The following is a 23,222-nucleotide window of genomic DNA, read 5'->3' on the forward strand; positions in this document are numbered from 1 at the left end:
AGGCTTTAGCTCAGAACAGCAGGAGACTTTGTAAATAGTGCTTCCCAATAATCAAAAGGCTTACCTTTTGTGATAGTGAGATTTCCATCATCATGCCCTAGTTTGGGTAACCATTCATTAGGATCATTGTAGAGGAGATTCCTATGTTGGGGAAGGAGTTTTGACTATTATTTCATTATGGCTTATTATTATTTCTTCCAGATTTTTTTCCAATCAAAAATGGTGTACTTCAATAATATTTTAACATTGTTAAAGTGTGCTCTGATTTTCTTATAATACAGATTTAAGAAGTGAACCTCTTTTTTTAATAAATGCTCTCTCCCATATGTTAAAAGTGTATACAACATATAAAGTCAACATTACAGATTGATCCACAACTGATATCACTAATCATTATAAGTGTTAATTAAAATTTTAGTTATAGTATTTTGACTGCCTTTCTAGATATTTGAAAAACAAATTCTTGAGGTTTCATTAGTTGACTTGAATCCTTGAAAATATATTCATGGTAGCATCTTGAATATCTTCTCAGTTTTCTTGTGGCAAATGTATTTGGCATCTGTTGAGGTTGAGCTGGGCTTAAAATGGAAAACATTCATTGGCTGATAATGATAATTGGTTTTTCTCCCACAGAAGGCATTTTTTAAAATAAGGTCAGATCCTCCATTTTTTTCCTTTTCACCTGCTCCTGTCTTCTTGGTTTATTGAATTTAAAAGTGAGGCTTATATTCAGAAAAGAGTTCCTAAGAGGAAATGAAGAAGTCATTCTCCTATACTGTCTACCTGCTCTCTCTCTGGCTGCCATATTGAAAGAGACTTGGGGACAGGTCATTGAGTTTTTGCAACTGAACATTTTCTATCTCATAACCTTTCCAGAAGGGCTGTCATTAGTTCCTCCATATGTTTGGTTATGCTTTTAGCTTATAAAAACATCACCATACAAAATTGCATCTTAGAGAAAAAAGACAATAATTCTCAAATTATACTTGACATTTGTAAATTTGCTTTGCGAGCACTTCACACTTCATCGAGAAGTCATACACAATTATCAAGTCATTAGCATAGACATTTTAAGCAGGAAATTTCAAAACACAAGTTAGAGAGTTATAAACAAAGAGGCAGCTAGCATTGGGTGCTCTCTTGTTCTTAGACTGTTGACTGTTTATTCAAATGTTGGCAGAAGTGTCCCTGTGAACAAGTGTATGAGTTAAGGATTGCATTTGGCTGCTAGTAATAACAACTTAAAACTGAATAAACCCTATCCTACTTATTTTTATGCCACGTGGAAGAAGTCTGCAGGTCCCCAGTTCAGGTATAGCAGCTCTACAGTGCCGACAGGGGTCCAGACCCTTCTAGCTTTCTCTTCTGCCATCTAAAGGTGATTCTTACTTAGAGTACTGCTCTCAACAGTAGATTGAATGTTTATATAATTATCACCTGGAGAACAAGAATACATCATGGCTATTTGAAGGTTAATTCTAATCATGGCATGAAAAAATGAATTAGAGGGGGACAGTGTTTGTGATGGATGTTCAGCCTAAAAGTGGATAGTGGGGCTATGTGCAAGAGAAGAAATGGTAATGAGATCAGTTACAGAAATATTTAGAATTCTGCCTATTTCTATGTTGTAGTTAAGGTAGGTAGGAGAAAAAAATGAACAAAGGGTAAGTATGAGGGCCCATATGTATAGATCAAACTTCACTGACAAACATGATAGTATCTGCCTGAAACAGTAGTAATGATACCAGAGTAGAAAACTGTGATTTCTAAGTGATGGTCCGGTTCAGTGATAATAAAATACGGGCATGTTAGAAAATTAGAGGCTCTGGGAAATCCCACAATGATGAATTGTTGAAACATTAAAATTTTGCTTTACCCAATGTTTCCCAAACTTATTTACTGTGTTTAGTCTTGTTTTGCTTTAAACAGAATGGCTTTATGCATCCTGAGAAAGCATTTGGGGAATACACTACCAGTTCTTAGTGCTTACCTCGTTAGAAGACTGTGCATGTGCCTTTAGGATACAAACATTGATGTGTGGCATTCCCTCAGTTTAAGCTCCAGTGCACTGTAATACATATAAGGTTTTAGCTGATGGAGAACATGACTTTTTTTTTTTTAAAGATTTTATTTATTTATTTCACAGAGAAAGAGACGGTGAGAGAGGGAACACAAGCAGGGGGAGTGGGAGAGGGAGAAGCAGGCTTCCCGCTGAGCAGGGAGCCTGATGCGGGGCTCGATCCCAGGACCCTGGGATCATGACCTGAGCCGAAGGCAGACGCTTAACGACTGAGCCACCCAGGCGCCCCTTCTTTTTTTTTAAAGATTTATTTCACAGAGAGAGAGACAGTGAGAGAGGGAACACAAGCAGGGGGAGTAGAACATGACTTTTATTCTTCAGGTTCTGACAGCCTAATAAAGATAGCCATGTAGATAAAAATAAACTTAAATCGAGGGGCTTGTTCCTATAACTGAATTGTAGTCACTCATATTGTCTTTTAGTCTGGTGAAAACACTTGTTATCACCTAGGAAAACATTTGAATAGACTAAGAAACTTAGCTGGATGATGGCCTGAACTCACATGCAGAAGACTTTAACACTATGTATGTATAACACATTTGCATAGTTAATTAACTTACTGATTGTGATCACTTACATCTTTGAAAGTAATCTCAGTGCTCTGCAAAAAGAAGTTATTTTTAATTCTCTTAAACATTTTTTTGTCGTTGCATGCCAACAAAAATGTTCTTAACATGTAGGTCCAAAATTGCGTCCTGTATTGGGGAAAATAATATAATCACTCTATAAACATAATAGATTCAATGGCTGATTGAAAGCATGTTTAGCCAAGTTTTTTGACAGATTTCTGCAGTGGCTTTACTTAGGGTTACCTGTTCTATAAAGCTTTAAAGAAACAAGATGGAACTTGAAAAAAAAAACCTTCAAATTCTTTTCCCACGTGTAGTGCTTCAGCAATAGTTGATACTGTACCAAGATTATATTCCAGAATTGATCTTGAGTAGGTTGATTCATACGCATCTCTTTGGTTCCTCAGACATAAAAGTACAATTGGAATACAATTAACAATTTTAATGACCAAGAAAAGTAACAAGGAGAAAGACAATTTCATTATCCAGACCTGTGAAAACTTTCTCTTTTTTTGAACAAGAACATGGAACTAAAGTCAACAAAATATTTATTTGAAGTTTTCAGGAATTTGAGTTTTTTGAAGTATGTATACTGAACGAATATTCTTGTGAGTGACAGTTAATCTCATGCTTTCTTTTGCTGTTTCAACATTTGTTAAAGAATTTTCTAAAGTAAAGGACCAAATCACTTTTTTGGTAACAAAGCCTTAAAGCTATTGGAGTGATCATGTTGAATATTCTTAGTATTTGGCATGATACTTGTAGAAAGTATCGGTAGTTTGATTAAGCTTACACGTTTCAGGTGTATACAGAAAGTTTTCTATTTTATTTTATTTTATTTTTTTTTTTTTTTAAGATTTTATTTATTTATTCATGAGAGACAGAGAGAGAGACAGAGGCAGAGGGAGAAGCAGGCTCCCCACGGAGCAGGGAGCCCGATGCGGGACTCGATCCCAGGACCCTGGGATCATGACCTGAGCGGAAGGCAGACGCTTAACCGACTGAGCCACCCAGGCGTCCCGAAAGTTTTCTATTTTAAATGAATCCTTATTAGTGAAATCTTTTGACTAACTTTTTTTTCCTAAGTACTTAGTTCTGGGCAAAGAAGAGTCCGTTCATTATAGCTTCATTATAGGTTTCACTTTGTGAATACAGGATGATGGTGGTTTGGCCATTATTAAAGAAACTGAAAATATTGTATACTGATGTTTGAATTGCTTCTCAGACCAGTAAAAATTTTTGGTTCACAGACTCTTTCATTCATTAACGAATTTGAAGAAGATAATTGGATATTCTGCACTACTTCTTATTTTGAAGGACAAAAACTCGTACAACTCTTACTCTTTTGATAACCTCCTAGACATGGTTAGTTGCTACCTTTTATATTATCATAAAAATGTGTGATTCTTTTGTTCTTGGTTCAGAAAAGGGGGTGAGAAGCTGAGTGAAAAGAAACCTTGAAAAATAGTGATTTCCTTATACATGATTTGAAAGAATTTGTATCATTTTATATGAAATACCTATGTGTTCTTCTTTCCTGTAAGTGTGTCTGTATTTGATTTATGGTGTATATTTTGTTCTGACTAAATCTAAGCATGAAAACTAATGAACTTCATTATGTGGAACATACAGCTTTGAGAACACTATTAATATGGTACTGTAAGGTAACTAGACGCTGTAATTAGTTATTTTGCTTGGCTTTAATTAGAAGCCCCTGAATTGTCTTCTGGTTTCAGGATGAGCCCATGGAGCGCTGTGAGCAGTGCTCAGATGTGTGTAACAGCAGAGGAGCAGTTGAGGAATTAAAGACTAGCTATTAGCCCCACCTCTGTACCTGATTGCATGGGCCTGAAAAAGTTGCTTAACATCTGTGAGCCCTCATTCATTTATCTGTTAGATGGGATGATTCCTGCCTTGGCTTGTATCGTGGTTAGGATCAGGGGAGCCAATAAAACAGAACATACTCTGAGAGGAAGAATATACTCTTCAGCAGCAAGGAAGAACAGTGGGAAAAAATGGGGGATTGCAAACCTCTTTAGACTTCGATTTGGCAACTCAGATGTTTTAAAACTGTAATATTTTATCATTAGAGTCTATTGTGAGCCATAGGCTTTGAAATTTTACATGTAATTGGAACTTACACATCTGGAATCAGAGATAGTAAGTTCAGTATTTTCATATACTGATGTTTGCAATCAAATTATGGTTACATATTTTCATGTTGAAGTAAAAAATCCAATAAATGGACATACATTGCTTAAGGATATGAAACCTGTGATACAAAGGTAAAATAGTGAAACTTTTTGCAAATGATCTTTAGAACTTTGATTTACTTGGTTCCTAATTGGACTCTAGTAGTCCGTGTAACACATGCCGTACTGAAGTCTAAAGACACACCCATAAAAATGCACACACAAAAGAATTACTTATTTTGAACTTTGATGGACCTTTATGTAGCTAGAAGGAGGACACCATTGTGTCCTTTTTAGGATTTTTGTAAGTACTATTACATAGCTAGTTTTGAAACTTAAGTTTTAAAAGTAAAATAAAAATTTTTTGTTTATTTTTACAGGATTTGAAACAAAACTCACAAGGTTCTCTACCACAAAAAACTGTAATAACACTGAGTGCAGAGCCAAGGTAAATACATAATTTCTCATACACTTTGCTACTGTTCTGACTTGACTTTTTTGCTTTTCATGTTTCTTTTCCCTAGCCAGGATATACTTTGAGGCAGTATTTTGTTTAATAAATTTATTAATTTAAAACAATTTTTTGAAGAAATGGATTTGTCTCCCATGACTGTCATGTTCAATGTTAATAGTTAACACAGTGTTTGATACATTAATTGCTGAATGAACAATTACAACTATTTTTTTACAGATATTTGGTATGGGATCATAAATATGATTTATGATTATGTTTTTTCTTAACCCTTTGTTAACTTATCTTTTCATTGATCCCTGATCCCATTTTTAAAATGAAGGAAGAAACTTAATTATGAAAAGTTCCTACTATAAATTGCTTACTAGATAACTGTCATTGTGCTGGCCAGACTGTCTCATTTTGGCATTGTGGATTTATGTTAAGGCAAATGGGAAGGGTGTTCAGTTGACCTGAAAATGGGGCGATTAATTGGTGGCTGCCTCTGATTTATAAAGAAATGTTTTGTGTTTTTATTGGTAATCATTTAACCAAGTCGTCTGTTTTAAATGACCAAATATCACTAGGTCAGTACCCACTATCCCCAGATACACACTGTATTCTTATATAATATAACTTTTTGCTATCTAAATTGAGAAATTTAGTATGTACAAATTGTAGGATAAAAAAATAATTGTAAAGGATAATTCATGATTTTAGGTATTCTTTATTAGAATTATTTTAAAATAAATGGAATCAAAGTATTACAGAAAATTTACAATTGCTAATAAAATTGACATTTTGGTTACTCAGAAAATAAAGCCTTAGTTTGCTAAATCTCTTCAGGAAGTAGAGACTTAAAAATGTATACAGCTCATACCTTAGAACAAGAAGACAGGTATTTTTTAGTAACACTAAAGTATCACTAAAGTAATGGTAAAGAAATCCTACATTTCTTTCTTTTGGCCAGAAAAAGAAGGGATTCACTGGAAAAGACAGTTTAAGTCTCAACTTTGAAGTCCTGTTGCAGGCTTAACAGCTTTCAGGTTGCCAAGTCATAAGAGAGTAATGATACTCCCATTACAAAATGTTTTCTTTGTCTTAAAATATGTAATATTTTGATGTAGTTGAGGTTGTGTGGCTGTTCCTTAACTATTTTGCCCCTAATAAACTCTGGTATTAGGCATAATCCCCCTTTTTCTATTTTGGTAGGGGAAGATCTTTGTTTCTGCTGACTGTAAGAATGCCTTATGCTTGCTATAAATAATTTATGCCCCTTCCCCACCCCATTAGTCTTCCTCTGGGTGAATGGTAGGGTGGGTGGGATGGAGCCCTAATGGGTTGCAAACCCTATGGCTTTTCTTCTTCCTCTATTGTCCTTGCTTTAGCCAGGAGTAAGTGGTATTTTAGCTCTACTTATGCTGGAGGAAGAAAGGAGATCCAGGTGTATTAACTAAGAAGAAATATATTTTGAGCTTTAATATTGAGGAGTTTTAATTATACATCAACATAAATAGCATTTTTGGGACTATTAGTAAAATGATTGCTTTCTGATATTTCCTTTTAAACAGTTTGTATTTAAATAGTGTTCTTCATCTTAATATTACTCCTTCACAGTTCTTTTCTACCAAATGTCAGTGCTACTACTGTTTCTGTAGTTAGGTGAATTGGGAGTACTTAGGATTGTCAAGTTCTTATTTGTATCTTTATTATCTGTTTTGTACTTGAGGACCTCATGAATAGAACTACTTATACTTCTGGTTTTAAAATCTATATTTTACTTGTTAGCCACAAATAATCTGAGCTGATCTCTCAACAAAATCAGAGAAGAATGGAGGAATGACAGTGGCCTTTAAAATGGAAGAATTTCATAGTTTTATTTAGCAGATACTGAAAGTGATATCATTGCACTTCTCAGTCTTGAAGTTGAAAGTTTCAGGAGTATGGTCATGAGTCTTTCTCATGTTCTTCATGAGTCCCTATATAATGATCTAAGGCTTAGCATTATTTTGGCGATAAGAATAATTCTTGTTTGAGCAACAATTTATTAATCTAAATAAAACATGCATTCTCAGTGAGAGAGACATCCTCCTTAGGAGGGTAAAAATTGGTTCTTGGGGAGTTTGAAAAAAAGTATTTTTTTAAATATATAAAGCATAAAAATAGTACTCAATAGTACAATAACAGATATACTTTTAAGTGTATTAAAATTGTATGGGGGGATGATTAACAAAAAATGTCTAAAGAGTCTTTAAGGAGTTATGTGAAAAGTCTGAGAAATACTGATCTAACTCACACAATTTCATAGCTATTTTTTTTTTAAGTTTTTATTTATTTGACAGAGAGAGACACAGCAAGACAGGGAACACAAGCAGAGAGAGTGGGAGAGGGAGAAGCAGGCCTCTCGCTGAGCAGGGAGCCCGATGTGGGGCTCGATCCCAGGACCCTGGGATCACGACCCAAGCCAAAGGCGGACACTTAATGACTGAGCCAGCCAGGCGCCCCTAACTCACACAATTTCAATAATACATGTAAATGACTTTGATCATGCTGTTTGGCAACATTAGTTATAGCTATAACCTAACATAAGTTAGTTTGGGAGTCTTTAAAAAGGAGTGGCTAATCTGCTCATGGGGATGTGGTACATATCTGTGAGCCTGATTGAGTTCACAAGGTTGGGTAAGCTCTATAGTATATGCATTCATAGTCTTTATGTGGAAAGAAGGTATAATTGAGAGTTAAAAGTTAGGGCACCCTGAACAAGTCATAAATTTTCTAGCCTTAAATAATCCTTTAATGTACCGAGGTGTTTCTTTTCCTCCAAGGCCCAATTGTAAAAAAAAAACTGTAGTACAAAGATTTACAGGATTAGGGACGTGGAGGACATAGAGGATGGAAGGTAAACTCCTCGGACAGGCAGGGATTTCAGTCTTCTTTCAGTGTTTAGTACTTGAGGCAGGATGGAAGCAAATATCACCGCAGCCCAGGACGCCAAATCATGTGTTTTGGCAACGTGTGAAGGAACTTTTTTTTTTTAAATGTGGATAATTTGAAATGCCACGGAGTATACAACTAAAATCTGAAACTTCTGTAAATCTGAAAATTTAATTTTTCAAGTAGAAAACTTTTAGTTTGAGAGCAATTTATTCAAACCCATTACAAATTTACCATTAAGTGCTTTTAATGTTTAACAAGGCGTTTATTGGTAAGGGATTTTTGGCCAGAAAAAAGAAGGGATTAACTTCAAATGAAACCACCAACCATGTGGAGACACAAAAGAAGTCCTTGTTTTGGGGGCTTGGGTGACTTTAGAGTATCAAACAGATATTAAAAGTACTCAGTTCCAGAAAAGGCACTCAGTCCCTCCATTGTCATGTGCTTGTTGTAATGGTTCTTCCTGGATGGCTGCCCAGCACCTCTAATTTAATTTCCTCTTGTTTTCTCCATGTGTGCTTTCTTTTTGGATCCTAATCTTTATTAATAGCATCATTCTCTTTATGGTTGTCTAGGTGCTGAAAAATAGTCTTTATATGGAAAGCAGGTACAATTAAGAGTTAAGAGTTAGGACACCCTGAACAAGTCATAAATTTTCTAGCCTCTAGAACCCACTTTGACTTCTACCTTTTCTTGTTCTTTTAAGTTTCATCAGCTGGAAAGTGTTTTGGATTTTCCCCTCTGCTCACCTCTGACATTCTTCGTCTCCTGTCTTCCTATTACTTTCTGGTTTTAAGGCCTCTATTATGATTTTTTTTTAAATGTTTTACTTGAACTACTGCAATGACTTCCTGCTCTTCTGTCTTCAGTTTCTCTCTGCCCCTAATTTATTGCATGTAGTTGTCACAGGAATCTACCCATAGCGGAACGCAAGAAAGACACCTGGGTGGAAGCAGCAAGGCTTCTAGGACCTAGCCTCAGAACTCCTAGAAGGTCCTTTCCACTACATTCTTAGTGAAGCAAGTCACTAGCGTCAGCCAAGATTCAGGGGGAGGGAATTATTCTCCATTACTTGAAGGGAATGATGGCAGTCATCTTTGGAGACGGTCTACCACAGTTTATCCACTGGCCACTACAATTCACATACAATTCACCATGTGCACAATATTCCACCTCCTCCCATGATGCCAAAGTGCCATCCCATTATGGTACTGGCCTCAAATTTTCATCTAAATCAGATCCAAAATGACTCAATCATGTAACTGGGAATTGATGTTTTCTTATATCTCTCAGTATAATAATTATTTGAAGTTAATTCTGCTAGACTGTAAACTCCTTGACAGTAGGAACTATTTCTTTTATTTATTTCTCCCACCATGCCTGTGGAATTGCAGTCAACATAGTAAGAATTGAATAAAGACTTGTTGAAATACAATTAATTACTGATTGAAGAGACTATTAAACTTCAGACACCAGATATGCGTAGACATTCTATGTGAAGATGTGGTATCCTGGTATATCTTCTCTCCAAATAGTTCTTTCATCTAGTATTTGGAGTTTGGATGCCAGAGGGCTTCTGAATACACTAAATAATACTACAAACAAAAATAAATAACAACTCAAAGCTTTGAATTTGCTCAACATTTGGACAACTGTTCATTGGAGATTATAGAGTTTCATACCATGGGACCTGAAAAATTTTAGGTTGCCTCTCAGCATCATTGCATTCTTACAGAATTACCTTTGTTGAGATTGCTTTCTTGAAGGCTCTTTAGAATGGGTGGGTTCAAAAGATACTCCCAAATATCTAAATGAGTTGACTTGATCAGATGACTTTTTTTCTTTTTTAGATTTTATTTAAATTGAAGTTAGTTAACATACAGTTTATTATTAGTTTCAGAGGTAGTATTTAGTGATTGATCAGTTGCCTATAACACCCAATGCTCATTACATCAAGTGCCCTCTTTAATGCCCATCACACAGTTACCCCATCCCCCCCATGTCCCCTCCAGCATCCCTCAGTTTGTTCCCGGTAGTTAAGCATCTCTTGTGACTTGCCTCCTTCTCTGTTTTTATCTTATTTTATTTTTCCTTCCCTTCCCCTATGTTCATCAGTTTTGTTTCTTAAATTCTAGATATTAGTAAAATCATGGTATTTGTCTTTCTCTGACTAACTTATTTCACTTAGCGTAATACACTCTAGTTCCATCCACATTGTTGCAAATGGCAAGATTTCATTCTTTTTGATGGCTGAGTAATATTCCACTGTGTGTATGTATGTATATATACATACACATCTTCTTTATTCATTCATCAGTGAGTGGACATTGGGGCTCTTTCCGTGTTTTGGGTACTGTGGACATTGCTGATCAGATCAGTTTTTACACACAAGACTTTCTGTTGTTGCTGACTTAGAGTATTTGCCTGATTCCGCATTTTGTGTTTTTAATGTTGTTATCACAAACCATTCTTCTCACAGTAATTATCTATTAGTGTAATGGAATTCAAGACTTTAAATCATTTTTTCATCTGTTACCATATCATCAGTGTATTTTTAGACCAAATCACACTGTATCTAATCTTCCTACCAGTTGTTTAAACGTAAGTTTTAAATGAAGTAACCAAATTCACAGCCGTACAGTTATTGTTTGGAGTGGAACTTCTAGGGAAATAGAATTCTCACCATTCAGATTCTGGCAGTGTTATTTATTATAATATAGACCTGGTAGAGTCATTTATAGCTCAAGAACTGAGCTGAGATTCCGCTACTTGAACGAAAGTGGTTCTAATCTGAGCACGTGGCGTCTCCTGAGAGAGCTGTGAACGTCACGATGCACCTTACTTTGTACCTGGTGGTTTTTCTTGGGGGAGCTGGAACAGTGTTAGCAGTGATAACTGTGATGAGTAGTGTAAGAACTGTGCTTTATTGCTCATGGATCGTGACAGTGTGAGCTCAAATCTTGTCATGCACTAGAAAACTAGTACAGAAATGTCTTCACATTAGTTAGCAGAAAAACAAATGTACAAAGTCACAGAGATTGAGGGTTTCTGTCCTTGATAATGAAGGGCTGCCTTTTAACATTATCCCAAGGGAATTTAAAGTAATAATAGAATACACGATCTGACTAGGATTTGACACTCTTGATCCTCTGCAGGTTCTGTTATTATGAGAGACTTTAGAACTTTTCTTTTAATGGGGCAATTGTTAACTGAGAGTACTGGAGACTCTTAAAAATAAAAAACTGAGTTCTAGTCTAGTAGAGGTCTGTCTGGGTATTAATAGCATAGTCTATTTAAGAGTTAATGCTCATTACTGGTTTTGAAGGCGTTCCTAAACTCTCCTCTGAGATGCTTTTTTGTTTAAGTATTTCTTGCCTGTGAAAGGTGTTTGTGTGTTTTCATCTATGTTGCATCTGAGTTACATTTTATTCATTTTGACTTGTTTCAAGATATAGATTGACCGGTTCTCCAATTATCCAGAAACACGTTTCAGCCTGTGTGTAATGTGGGATATTTTTAGAAAGGATGTCTCACCCAAAAGACTTGAGTAGAATATAGTACATTACTTTAAGTAACCAAAAACTTCCTAGGGAGTTGGAGATACTTTCAACATGATATATTAGTTAATTTTATGTTATAACTAGTTTTAGAGCAATCATGTCTGGATCACAACATCAAATAATCTTATCTGGTGTTTGCCATTCTAAATCAGTCATTCGCAGGCTTGTCTTTTGCCTGACTTTTTTCAAGGAGATATAAAGGTCTCTGGGGGAGAGAATAGAAAAGGCCCTACCTTTCCCACAACAGTCTCCCTACCCTTAACATTTCTATTTATTTTATGATATCAGAAATGATGAGTATTAATTCCAGAAATACTGTTTCAGCCTTACATTGACTTAGATGAATAACACCTATTCTATGAAAAAACAAAAAAGTTGACACTTTGTTTTATGTGATGGCAGACTAGGGACTCTGAGACTGACTCTCTCAATTTCCTATTAAAACTCATGAAAACAAAGATGATGATCAACAATCAGAGGAACACCAAATCTTGGTTTGACAGTCAGCCTATTGCCACAATTTAAGATATCCACAAACTATAAAGTTGATCAACTGGACTGGAAAATACAATTACTCACTGACCAGTGGTAAACAGTTAGAAATAATAGCTACATTGCAGGTCTCTAGAAGCAGGTGTGGAGATTGATTCCTTTTCCTTTTTATAATGTCTACCCCCAAAGCTTTGAAATTTGTGTACCTACCACCTAGAACAGAGAACTAATATTTTAATACAGGGACAGGGCTACTTTTTGAGGCTGTTAAGGAGATAAAGTAACTATTCTTTTCATTCTTTCTTCCTAAGATTTCTGTTAACCAATCTCCATTTAATTGGCCAACTAGATCAACTGATTCACTCCATTCCTTTTCTGTGCCCATGATAGCCTGACCTTGTTCCTAACAGGCCACTAGCTAGGGAAACTGGTACAATTCTCTCCCTCTGGTCTTTCCGTTGAATTGTATGATTATCATGAAACAATGATTTATTCCCAGATCAGTTGTTCTTGTTATTTTTCTTACACAATTTGATTAATTTTTATTGAACTGATGAATTATACAAAAGATTGTTTTTTTTTTAAATGAAGTTGGGTTCTTTAGAAATTTTCAACAAATGTGAATCACTGGTGAGATGCCTAAAAAAAATTGGGAAGAAGTCATAAAGATGTAGAAGCAGTCTGTACTCATATGGCTTAATATTTTTTCAAGTGGTGAAATTCTTGGTCTGCTTTATAAAAACCTAATCTGAAACCATACATGATTAATCACATGCATGGTTATGCAGAAAATATGACACAGGACTCCAGTTAGTGGTCCCATAGTTAAACCAGAAGCTTTGCTCTTAATATCAATAGATTAGGAAATGTTATATATATAAGTATATATAAAACATATATGAAAACATGAATTATTAAGTCATATGTGTGTAACTTAAAATTGTACTACTTAAACTTTAACTTTCAAGTCAACTTTACCTCTTTCAGTTAATAGGTCTATTGCCAGCCTTAATCACACTTAAAAGAGGGCTTCCATTGTGTCTGTATTTCACAACCAATTTGGAGACTGAATCTGACAGAAATAAAATAGGCAGGTGCAGCCACTCTGGAAAACAGTATGGAGGTTCTTCAAAAAGTTGAAAATAGAGCTGCCGTACGACCCAGCAATTTCACTACTGGGTATTTACCCCAAAGATACAAATGAGGTGATCCGAAGGGGTACGTGCACCCGGATGTTTATAGCAGGAGTGTCCACAATAACCAAACTATGGAAGGAGCCAAGATGTCCATCAATAGATGAATGGTTAAAGAAGAAATGGTATATATGTGTGTGTGTGTGTGTGTGTGTGTGTGTATACACACACACATATACACACATACACACACACAATGGAATATTATGCAGCCATCAAAAAAAATATCTTGCCATTTGCAACGACATGGATGGAACCAGAGGGTATTATGCTAAGCGAAATAAGTCAATCAGAGAAAGACATGTATCATATGATCTCACTGATATGAGGAATTCTTAATCTCAGGAAACAAACTGAGGTTTGCTGGAGTGGTGAGGGGTGGGAGGGATGGGGGGCTGGGTGATAGACATTGTGGAGGGTATGTGCTATGGTGAGCGCTGTGAATTGTGTAAGGCTGTTGAATCACAGACCTGTACCTCTGGAACAAATAATACATTATATGTTAAAAAAAGAGAGAGAGAGAAAAGATAGAAGGAAGGGAAAAATGAAGGGGGAGGGGGGAACCGGAGGGGGAGATGAACCATGAGAGACTATGGACTCTAAGAAACAAACTGAGGGTTCTAGAGGGGAGGGGGGTGGGAGAATGGGTTAGCCTGGTGATGGGTATTAAAGAGGGCACGTACTGAATGGAGCACTGGGTGTTAATATGCAAATAATGAATCGTGGAATGCTACATCAAAAACTAATGATGTAATGTATGGTGATTAACATTACATAATGAAATAAAAAAAAAGAAATAAAATAGGCAGAAACAAGTGGGGAACTGATGGTAGAGCACTGACCTAGGGAAGTATCCGTTCAAGGAAATTACTATTGACAGTGGCATGGGCCAGAAGGATACCCATGATAGTCTTTGCTGAAGAAAGAATCCCTCCATTTGTTCACCAGAGTTGGCATAAAACAATGAATATACAGGCATAGCCACCTTGGATGGTAGCCCTTTGGACCTTTGCAATCAGGCTGGCTCTATGCATGTGGACTTACATTCCTTATTATATATTTTATATATTATATAACTTACTCTTCTCCATCACTGCATTTTTCTTCCCCTCCTTTAGGCATTATTAACAAACTGGTTATTTAATTTATTTATTTCTTGCTGTCTGTCCCCCTTGCTAAAATATTAGCTCCATGATGGCAGGGAACTACCTTGCTTTTGAATCCCCTGGCAAATCCCTTGCTTTTGAATCCCTTGCCAAATACTCGTCAAATAAACTAACTCTAGGTAAGAGAGGGGCTCTAATGCCAAAATAAAGACCAAGAGTACCTTTAGCATACACAGGGTCTGGATATCTGCTTCTGTGAGGGTAAGTAAAGGGAAAGTTATCCTAGCAAACCTTTGCAAAGGCTCTACAGAACGACAGAAAGTAGCGCTACATGAAGACTCAGAAGAACAATTTACCTTTTAAAATGATTTATTACAGAGACCAGGAAAACATTACAAAAAAACCTCTTTGGAGTTCTCAAAAAATTTGAGTCATGATCTCTAAGAAATCTGAAACGGGAAACAAAGAGCCGAGATGAAAAACTGGTGAGATGATACGGGGAAGGGACAAAAGGGAAGGTTATTGGAGGGGGCGCGATGAGTGAGCATCTTTACAAGTGATACTGAAGAGTGAGGCCGACATTGTGAAAGAGTGTCCAGTGACACGAAAGAAAAAAACCCATGAGATGCTTTGCAAGAATGCAGAGAAAAGGAAGAGGAGTGGAAACAACAGGAGAGAAGATGATTGGTATGCAGGATAAGATTTAAACAAAAGACAGTGATTTTCTTCAGGAGAAAAAAATGGAGCAGAGACAATGATCAAAGACAGAACTGATGAAAAGTTTTCTGAGCTGAGAAGGTCTGACTTTATAGATAAAAGGGTTAAGTTCTGGGTAATACAAATGAAAAGAGGGTCACTCCTGTTATGTCTTGGTAACTTAGTCCAATTAAAAGGAAAGGGACATATTGTAGAAGTACCCAAGCAGAAAGATATATACTGTGTAATATGGAACAAAAGCTAAACAGACTTAGGTTTCTCCTCTGTAATGAGAAGACTATAGAGCTTTTAAATCATTTTATACTCACAGTTATCTTTTATATGTGAAAGCAACAAAAAAAGACATTTTCAAATATGAAAACACAAAATGAACCATGGGTACTCTTCTTTTTGAATATTTTCTTGATAAAGTCAACTCAGCTGACTAATATTTGAATCAAAAGTAAGAAGGCCTTGAAAATAATGAGACATCGTGAAATGTAGATCATGACTGGAAATTTGGTTACCGGAACTGAAGCTAGGTATGTACTGTAGAAAAAGCTACAGGAATATAGATCTGTGACTTCAGATTATGTTAACATCTAAAAGAGGTGGAGAGTCAAGAGCATATAAGAGATCTTAAATAAGTAATTGTTTTGCCTCAGGAAGATTTAAAAGATAAAAGCTCCTGGTGAGAGTGATATTTCCTACTCAGTTGCCTTCATTTATTGTCCATGTACTGGTGACTCACCACATCCATATCTCTTCTGAGAAAAGTTTGCCAAGTTCTGCCCACAGGCCAGATAGGTAGCTCCGTCAGGATGGTCCACCTGTACCTCCATTTCAGTGCGTATAAAACTGAACTCCTGGGGCGCCTGGGGGCCTCAGTCATTAAGCGTCTGCCTTGGGCTCAGGTCATGATCCCAAGGTCCTGGGATCAAGCCCCACATTGGGCTCCCTGCTCAGCAGGAAGCCTGCTTCTCCCTCTCCCTCTGCTTGTGTGTGTGTGTGTGTGTGTGCTCTCTCTCTGTCAAATAAATAAAATCTTTTCTTAAAAAATATTTTTAAATTAAAAATAAAACCGGATTCCTACTCTCTACTCAAATATTCTGTGGTCCTGAGCTCCTTAATAAAATTTCAGCATCATCATCCAGTTACCTGGGCCTCAATTTTTGAGTGATCATGTATTCCAGTTTTTCATTAGTGTCCCCTTCAGTCCCTGCTCATCTCTCTCTCTTACTTTCTCCTTGTACCCAAACAAATACCAGGTCTTTTCATTCTACTTCCTAAACGTATCACAGTTTTGTCCGCTTCTCCTTAACTTCAGTACCAGTGCCCTCCTTTAGGTTGCTACTGTCTCTCCCCTGAGTGATGGCGACACTCCTGTAACAGGTGTCCGTCCCTCCCTCATACATTTGTTGGAGGAATTAAATAAGGTTACGTATATGAATTTTATAGTGTAGAATCTGGTACTTAGTAGGCATTTAACGGATACTAGCCATGATGTTTCAGCTGCTCAAAACTCTTCTTTTGTCCACTGCCCTAAGGCTAAACTTACAGACTCTTTAACTTGAATTATGTGTCTACATTTTGGTTTTTCTAGCATCATCTTTCACATTACCCCAGCCTGCACTCTGTGTTTCAGCCCTTCAACTATCAATTCTCTTAACATACCATGTTCTCTTACTTCTAGACCTTTGCTGCCTGGAAACAAAACAAAAACCCCCTACCAGCACATCCCCAGGCGCGCACGCACACACACACACACACTCTCTTTGCCTGATTGACCCCTGGTTATCGTTTAGGACTCAGCTTAAGTGTTACATTCTCTGGAAACTTTTTCCAGTATACTTGAGTCATATTAGGTGTCGTTCTTGTATGCTCCCATGGGACTGTGTGTCTAACCACTGTTGTCCCACATAGCACATGTATAATATTCCTATGAAGATGCTTGCTATAAACCCCGTGAAGGCATAGGTTGGGTCTTATTCATCATTCTTACATGACACCTAGCAGTCTGTCTAGAAAGTAACCCAGTAATACGTGCCAGGAGCGTTCAAACTAGGCATTGCACTGGAAAAAATCGATCCTGTGTAGAGATGAAGAGAACTGTGGGCAAAACCTTTCTCTCAGCTTTATCATCTGAAAAAAATACTTTAAAAGACTTAAATGTTCAATAATAACCATCGAGGAATTGGTCAAATAAACTATGTTCATAAAATTCTATATAAAGAAGATGCCTGTGCTAGCATGTATTTTGTAATAAAGAGCATAGGATTGGTAAATTCTGAGGCTTAGCTTAAGTTTTTATGAAATCTGCCTTTCACATTCCATGGAGAAAATAAAGAAGACTCGCCTGAATTAAAGAAGTTATGAATGGTTGAATGAAATAAGAAGTACTTGGTATACAAGAGATGTTTGCTGATTGATCATTAAAAATTGTGGTAGAGAAGGTGACAATTATGAGAAGTTACGTGTAGTAATTGATAGGCAGTTAAGGACAGATTTAAAACTAAGCATCCCTCTGAGGAAAAGTATGTTTGTAGTGATCAATCTTTATGGGAAAATTTTTGCTTCAGGAGAATCATCTTGCATTCAGCATTACCTTCTTTTAAGATCAATAGGAGTTTTGGGTACTTCAGTATAATTTGTTGTGGGTGTAGTGTTTCGCTTCAGATTGCATTCAACTGCATGTAACAAAAAGCGTGCTACATTGGCTTCCCAAGAAACCAAGTTTCAAAGTAGTAGGTAGTCCAGGCCTTGTGACGTGTTCCATGAGGTCATGAAAGGACCAGGCCCCTTTTACCTCTCAGCTCTGCATTAGCCTGTGGTGGTTCTCATGGTTTCAAGATTGTGCCTGGTTCTCCAGACATTGCATTGTGTTCCAGCCAGGAAGGGGTAGGAGGAGCAAAGGATGAAAGTTAGTTATGCCACTTGAGTCTGCTGACTTTTATTAAATTGAGGATACAATAATTTTCTGGGAAGCTCCACTTGCTGAATTCTAATTATATTTCATTGGCCAGAACTGTGTCACGTAGCCACAAGCATGGAGAATCAAGGGTTTTTTTTTTTTTTTTTTTTTTTTAAAGCTACGATTACTGTCTTCCTGAGTAAAATTGAGTTTCTGTCAGGAAAGGAGAATATGGGGATGGCTATTGGGTAGGCAACTAGCATTATCTACTCATTAGGTTCATTAACTAGACGACTCAGGCCAGCTACCATATTTTCTGATCATGGACTACTCTTCCCTGCCCTCTTCCTCTCAGACTGGAGTTGTATTCTGCACACTGTGGAAACAGGTCTGTGCTGAATAAATCAGTCCTGGATGCTAGAAGCTTCTTAAAATCCTGCTCTCAAGACTCTCCTACCAGTTAGGTAGTAAAATCATATCTAACACAATTATTAAAGAAACAGATTTTCCATTTATTCTAAAACCAAAACATAATTAGATATTGTAAAATTAAGAATTGGGATAGAGATAAAGTAAAAGCATATATGTCCTGTTGGGATTTGGGGTATTCATATATAAAGAAAATATTCTTAAATGTTTACTGTTTCTTAGTGACCTATTTAGGGTCATGTTAAAAGATACTTATTCCTTGGTTCAGATAGTCAGCCATTCAGTGACAGATTTATTTTGTGTTCCTGCCTTTGTCGCACTGTGCTGGGATATGTTCATGTTCTCCTTCCCCTTTCATTTCTTGTGTTTTTTTTTTTGTTTGTTTGTTTTTTGTTTTTTTCTTTTTCTTTCTTGTTCAGAACCACAGATAGGGTGTCTTCTATAAGAAGTCTATGCCTTGGACTGCTTGTATAGCCTACCTTTAATAAAATCCTCAATCCTTTACCTGAAATCTTTTGTGAATTCAGAATTTTTATTTTCTAGGAACATAATATGCATATATGGCATATTATTACATAAATATTTCAGTCTGGGACAGGGCTCATTAAATAATTTAAAATTTCTGAATATTAAGATCAAGTGGAATAAATAATTTTATGTGGCTTCATGTCAGTTCAGTTTAGGTTTTGCCACCAAATGAGTTTTGAAAAAACCTGATTTTCAGAATTTTTCAGATTTTGCAGATAGAGACTGTAGAGCTATATAATAAAGGTTTGGAAGAATTATGAAATAATTAGTTTAAAGTAATTAGCAAATTCCCTAATAAAGGCACAGTACAGGAGAAAGCACCGTAACTCTTCTGACTTGCATTGGATTGTTACTAGCATCATGCTTAAGTGCCTCAACTTTTCCTCTTTGTCCAGCTTCCCATCCCTTCCAAAAACTGAAAAATGTCTGTCTTTCAAGAAATTTTTGCAAGTCAAGTGGTGCTGACTTTTCACCCTCTGTACCACATTCCCGAAGCACAGAGGTATTTAAGTGCTAACTTTTCTTCTTTATAAGAGTCCTTTCCTTGATTCTGCTTGTCTACTAGTGATCTAGCTTCTTGAATATTCATTAGGCTTCCTCATTATCAGAATTAAAAAAGAAATTCTTATTCCTTTCTTGCACCTCCTGAAAAAATACTTTTTATGGTTTTGTGTTAGGCAGTTTAAAGTTTATGATAGTCAGCTTTAAATAATATAACTGTATTTATTATATATACATTTTTACTGTCACCTAGAAGTTTGAAGAAAATATTTATCAGTAGGCTACCATCATTCTCACATACTGATTTCTGAAAGATTTACAACGTGGTCAGAGTTTGTCTCCTTAGTGCTTTCAGGGCATGATATCTTAAATTCATTCTTTTCATCAATTTTATGTGAACTTGAAAAGAATCTTCCTTCCCAGGCCCTTATAATTATTCTACTGTGATTTTGTTCCTAGGTACAAAATTATTTTAGATTTTATTAGCTTTAGATTTTATCTGTGGAAGTGGCTGAACAGACTGCATTTAAAATGATAGTTTTAAGTTTTATTTCTTGAAAAGCAATGGCAAAGTAGTTATGTGTTCAGTGAACACCTGCTAAATTGCCTGGTTAGTCTGTGTTTTAATTGCCTTTTTATTGTTTATACTTTAAATCAAACTTTCTTAACTAGCTGTGTGGTTCTAGTTTGTTGTCAGATTATTATACAGTGAATTAAGTTTATACAAGGTGTTTTAGTTGTGTGGTTTGTCTAACGAAATCAAAGCGATTTTGTTTGTTGCTTCCAACATCTTGCAATTACCTCATCAAGGATCATAATTGGGAGAGTGCAGAAGATGGAGAGGAAAAATGTGTGCCCTCTGTGTGTTGGATTATGATGAGATATTTTGTTACACTGTGAAGGCAGAGTTAGCATGGGGACTACCAACTGTAATCTGGGAAGGATTATAATCATTTCCAGTTATGATATTTGGAAATGCATAACTTGGTAGAACCTAAGAAAAACTTGGGAAAGGAGATGAGATAGTGGCAAAGAAAAGCTGACGTTAGTTTTGCTGTATCTGCCAGGTAATGCAAATCTTGAATGATCCTCTTCTGTTATTGCTGTAATGCCAGAGGTTTTCCCCCCGTTAGTTGGAACTGTGTAATGCACCATGAAAGAGAGAAAGTAAATATCTGGACTACGAGTCATTTTTAAAAGTGATTTGTATTAGGGTTGGGCAGGGGGGAAGTGATGATTAAATGAGAGTCCTTAGCTGTTCTGTTTTGTTTTGTTTTCTGGTTTCTTGCACACTCAGTCCTCTGTTCTCTCTCTTCTTTCCTCCCCGTGTCCATCATGTCTTCTGAAATTGCTGAGACAGAGCTAATTAACTCAAAGCAGTTCACAGCATAGACTGAAGTGATATGGCATATTTCAAAGTCTTCTGTTCTTCTGAACCAGATTTTTTTTTCCTTCTAAATGCAGATTAATAAAGCGTGCACTACAAGAGGAACAAGGAAAAGGATTTTAGTGAAGGTATCCCGATCCTGAAAAAGTCAGGAAGGGCTTCAAGCCCATCTTGGACTTCAGAACACTTCACAACTTTGTGGTAAAAGAAAAATTTTAAATAGAGCCTTTGGACTTATTTATTTCATCCTTATTTGGAGAGCAGCATTATTTTATTATTTTATTTTATTTTAGGCAAGAATATTGTATGTGAAATTAGGCTACTTTTCAAAGTAAAACATACCTGGGTTTTAGGGGTTTTTTGTAGGTGCTTAAAATATACTCAAAGTATTATAGGTAGTTGGATGGCTTGTGTATTTTTCTTCGAATCGTGTTCTTTATCCCTTGTGACATTGTGTTTGCCTTCACTGTAAGTGATGTTTTCTCTAGTGTTTTGTATCTTCTTCAGTTGGTTCATTGGATTGTAGAGTAGAATGTCTTTCCCAGGACCAATACTGTGTCTAAAAGTGTTTTGAAAACAGAAAGTGGTTTGTGTTTTGTTGTTTTCATCATTTTACCTCTTATATGATGGCTCACTTGCATGGAGAGACATAGCACCAATATAATTTTTTTTTTCTTTTTTTCTTTTCACCTGAAAAACCTTACACAGGATAGATTTCTGTTGTTGACAAAGATCTACAAAGGGAATACAAACATATTTGCCGTGTCTGTCTTTAGTAACAAAACAACTTTATTTTACTGCATTAACTTTTAAGGTCTTTTTATTCATGAAAATCAGCCTGTTTATGTACAACGTGTTCCTCCAAAGTTACAGCATTATAGTTATTGGAGAAATGAAATTTTCTCCCAGTAGATGAAAATTACATTTTGATTGAACATCATTCCTTATGCAGTCACCCATAAATATAATGCCTTCTGCTGTCTTTTCAGAAAATGGCTACAGATGTGATTTCTGAATTGACAAGAAAATAGAACATCTTAATGTTTTGGGTAAAGCAGATGGTATTTTTGTTTAAGGCAAAACTCTCTCATAGTGAAAGCAACTTAATTGGTGACAAGACTCTTAGGGTCAGCCAAATTATGTACAGCTTTTGTATCTGTTTCTTATTATTGCTTTAGTACCAAAGGTCTTAGAATAGTTGGAAAGGAGTATTTATCCTTCTTATTGCTGTTTTCTCTTATGCCCTTAAAATAGATGTAAGGTTTTTCAGGCCTGTTTTATTTATAAAAGTTGTAAAATTGCATGTTGATTCTACTTTGGTTATATTTTGGCTTTTAGAAGTGCTTTCCCCATTCCTGAAATATGTAGTTGTACTTTTGACAATTAACGCCTTATAATATTGAGTTGTAGCTATAACGAGTATTTGCAGCAATAAATTCTGATAACATTTATATACTATTTCGTTTCCATACCATTGAGCTTTGGGCAGCTTTCATGGTCAGGTGCCTAAAAAGAGCACCGTATTGTGAAAGGAGCTCTGGACTGAGAGTCAGGGGCTCATTCTAGTCCCACCTCTGGCACTAACTAGCGTCATTTTTTTGAAACCTAATTCCATTTGCTACACGTGCTGGGAGAGAGGGATCCGAAGTAGGTGATAACTAGAGTTGCATCTAGCTAACAGTGGTTTTCTTGTCTGTTAACACATAAATCGTATATAAAGCATTCATTTGGATAAACACTACGAAAGGAAGTTTTTATGTAGAAAACTCAGCTGTGGAAATTAAGCCAGCTTGCCCAATAACTGGGACATAGGAAACTATTTTCCAGAATAACACCACAATTGCAAAATGGAGACTTACTATAGCAATTCCTTTCCTACCACCTCTTATAAAGAGTTAGAACTTACTGAAAGAACAGCTTGTGTTGTCATTACAGCAGCTCAGGAAGGTAGCCTCGATTTCATCTCAGAGAAACTCCCTTAAACCGCAGTCCTGCCATTGGAGGTGATTAGAAGGTTTCCGAGTGAAGGCTCTTTATGGGGTGAATACAGAGCACTCTGATGAAGCAGCAGACCGAGAGCCTTGGGGACATGGGGACTCTGATGGGACTCTGAGTGCTGCGGACGGCCCATCTACTTCTAGCGCACACACTGGAGGGAAATAGGACCACCCTCCTTACCTGCAAGTTTCGGTT

The 23,222-nt window shown here is 36.4% G+C and overlaps 2 protein-coding genes across 2 annotated transcripts in view; both read left to right on the forward strand.

Moving 5' to 3' along the window:
* Positions 1–23,222, forward strand: part of LOC135362165 (TBC1 domain family member 22A-like) — a gene marked incomplete at its 3' end in the record, with an annotated part of 289,826 nt that overhangs the window by 84,957 nt on the left and 181,647 nt on the right.
* LOC135362211 (alpha-mannosidase 2-like) overlaps positions 1–23,222 on the forward strand; it is a 165,314-nt gene that overhangs the window by 77,345 nt on the left and 64,747 nt on the right. Inside the window, exons 12-13 of the mRNA XM_064575622.1 lie at positions 3,900–4,014; positions 5,222–5,289. Coding sequence (XP_064431692.1) covers positions 3,900–4,014; positions 5,222–5,289 — 183 coding nt within the window. The remainder of the gene's footprint in view (positions 1–3,899; positions 4,015–5,221; positions 5,290–23,222) is intronic.

The sequence above is a fragment of the Mirounga angustirostris genome, unplaced genomic scaffold (genome assembly GCF_029215605.1).
Source record: "Mirounga angustirostris isolate CCGP_5_RB_7025 unplaced genomic scaffold, mMirAng1.0.hap1 SCAF_12, whole genome shotgun sequence".
In the NCBI taxonomy this organism is placed as follows: domain Eukaryota; kingdom Metazoa; phylum Chordata; class Mammalia; order Carnivora; family Phocidae; genus Mirounga; species Mirounga angustirostris.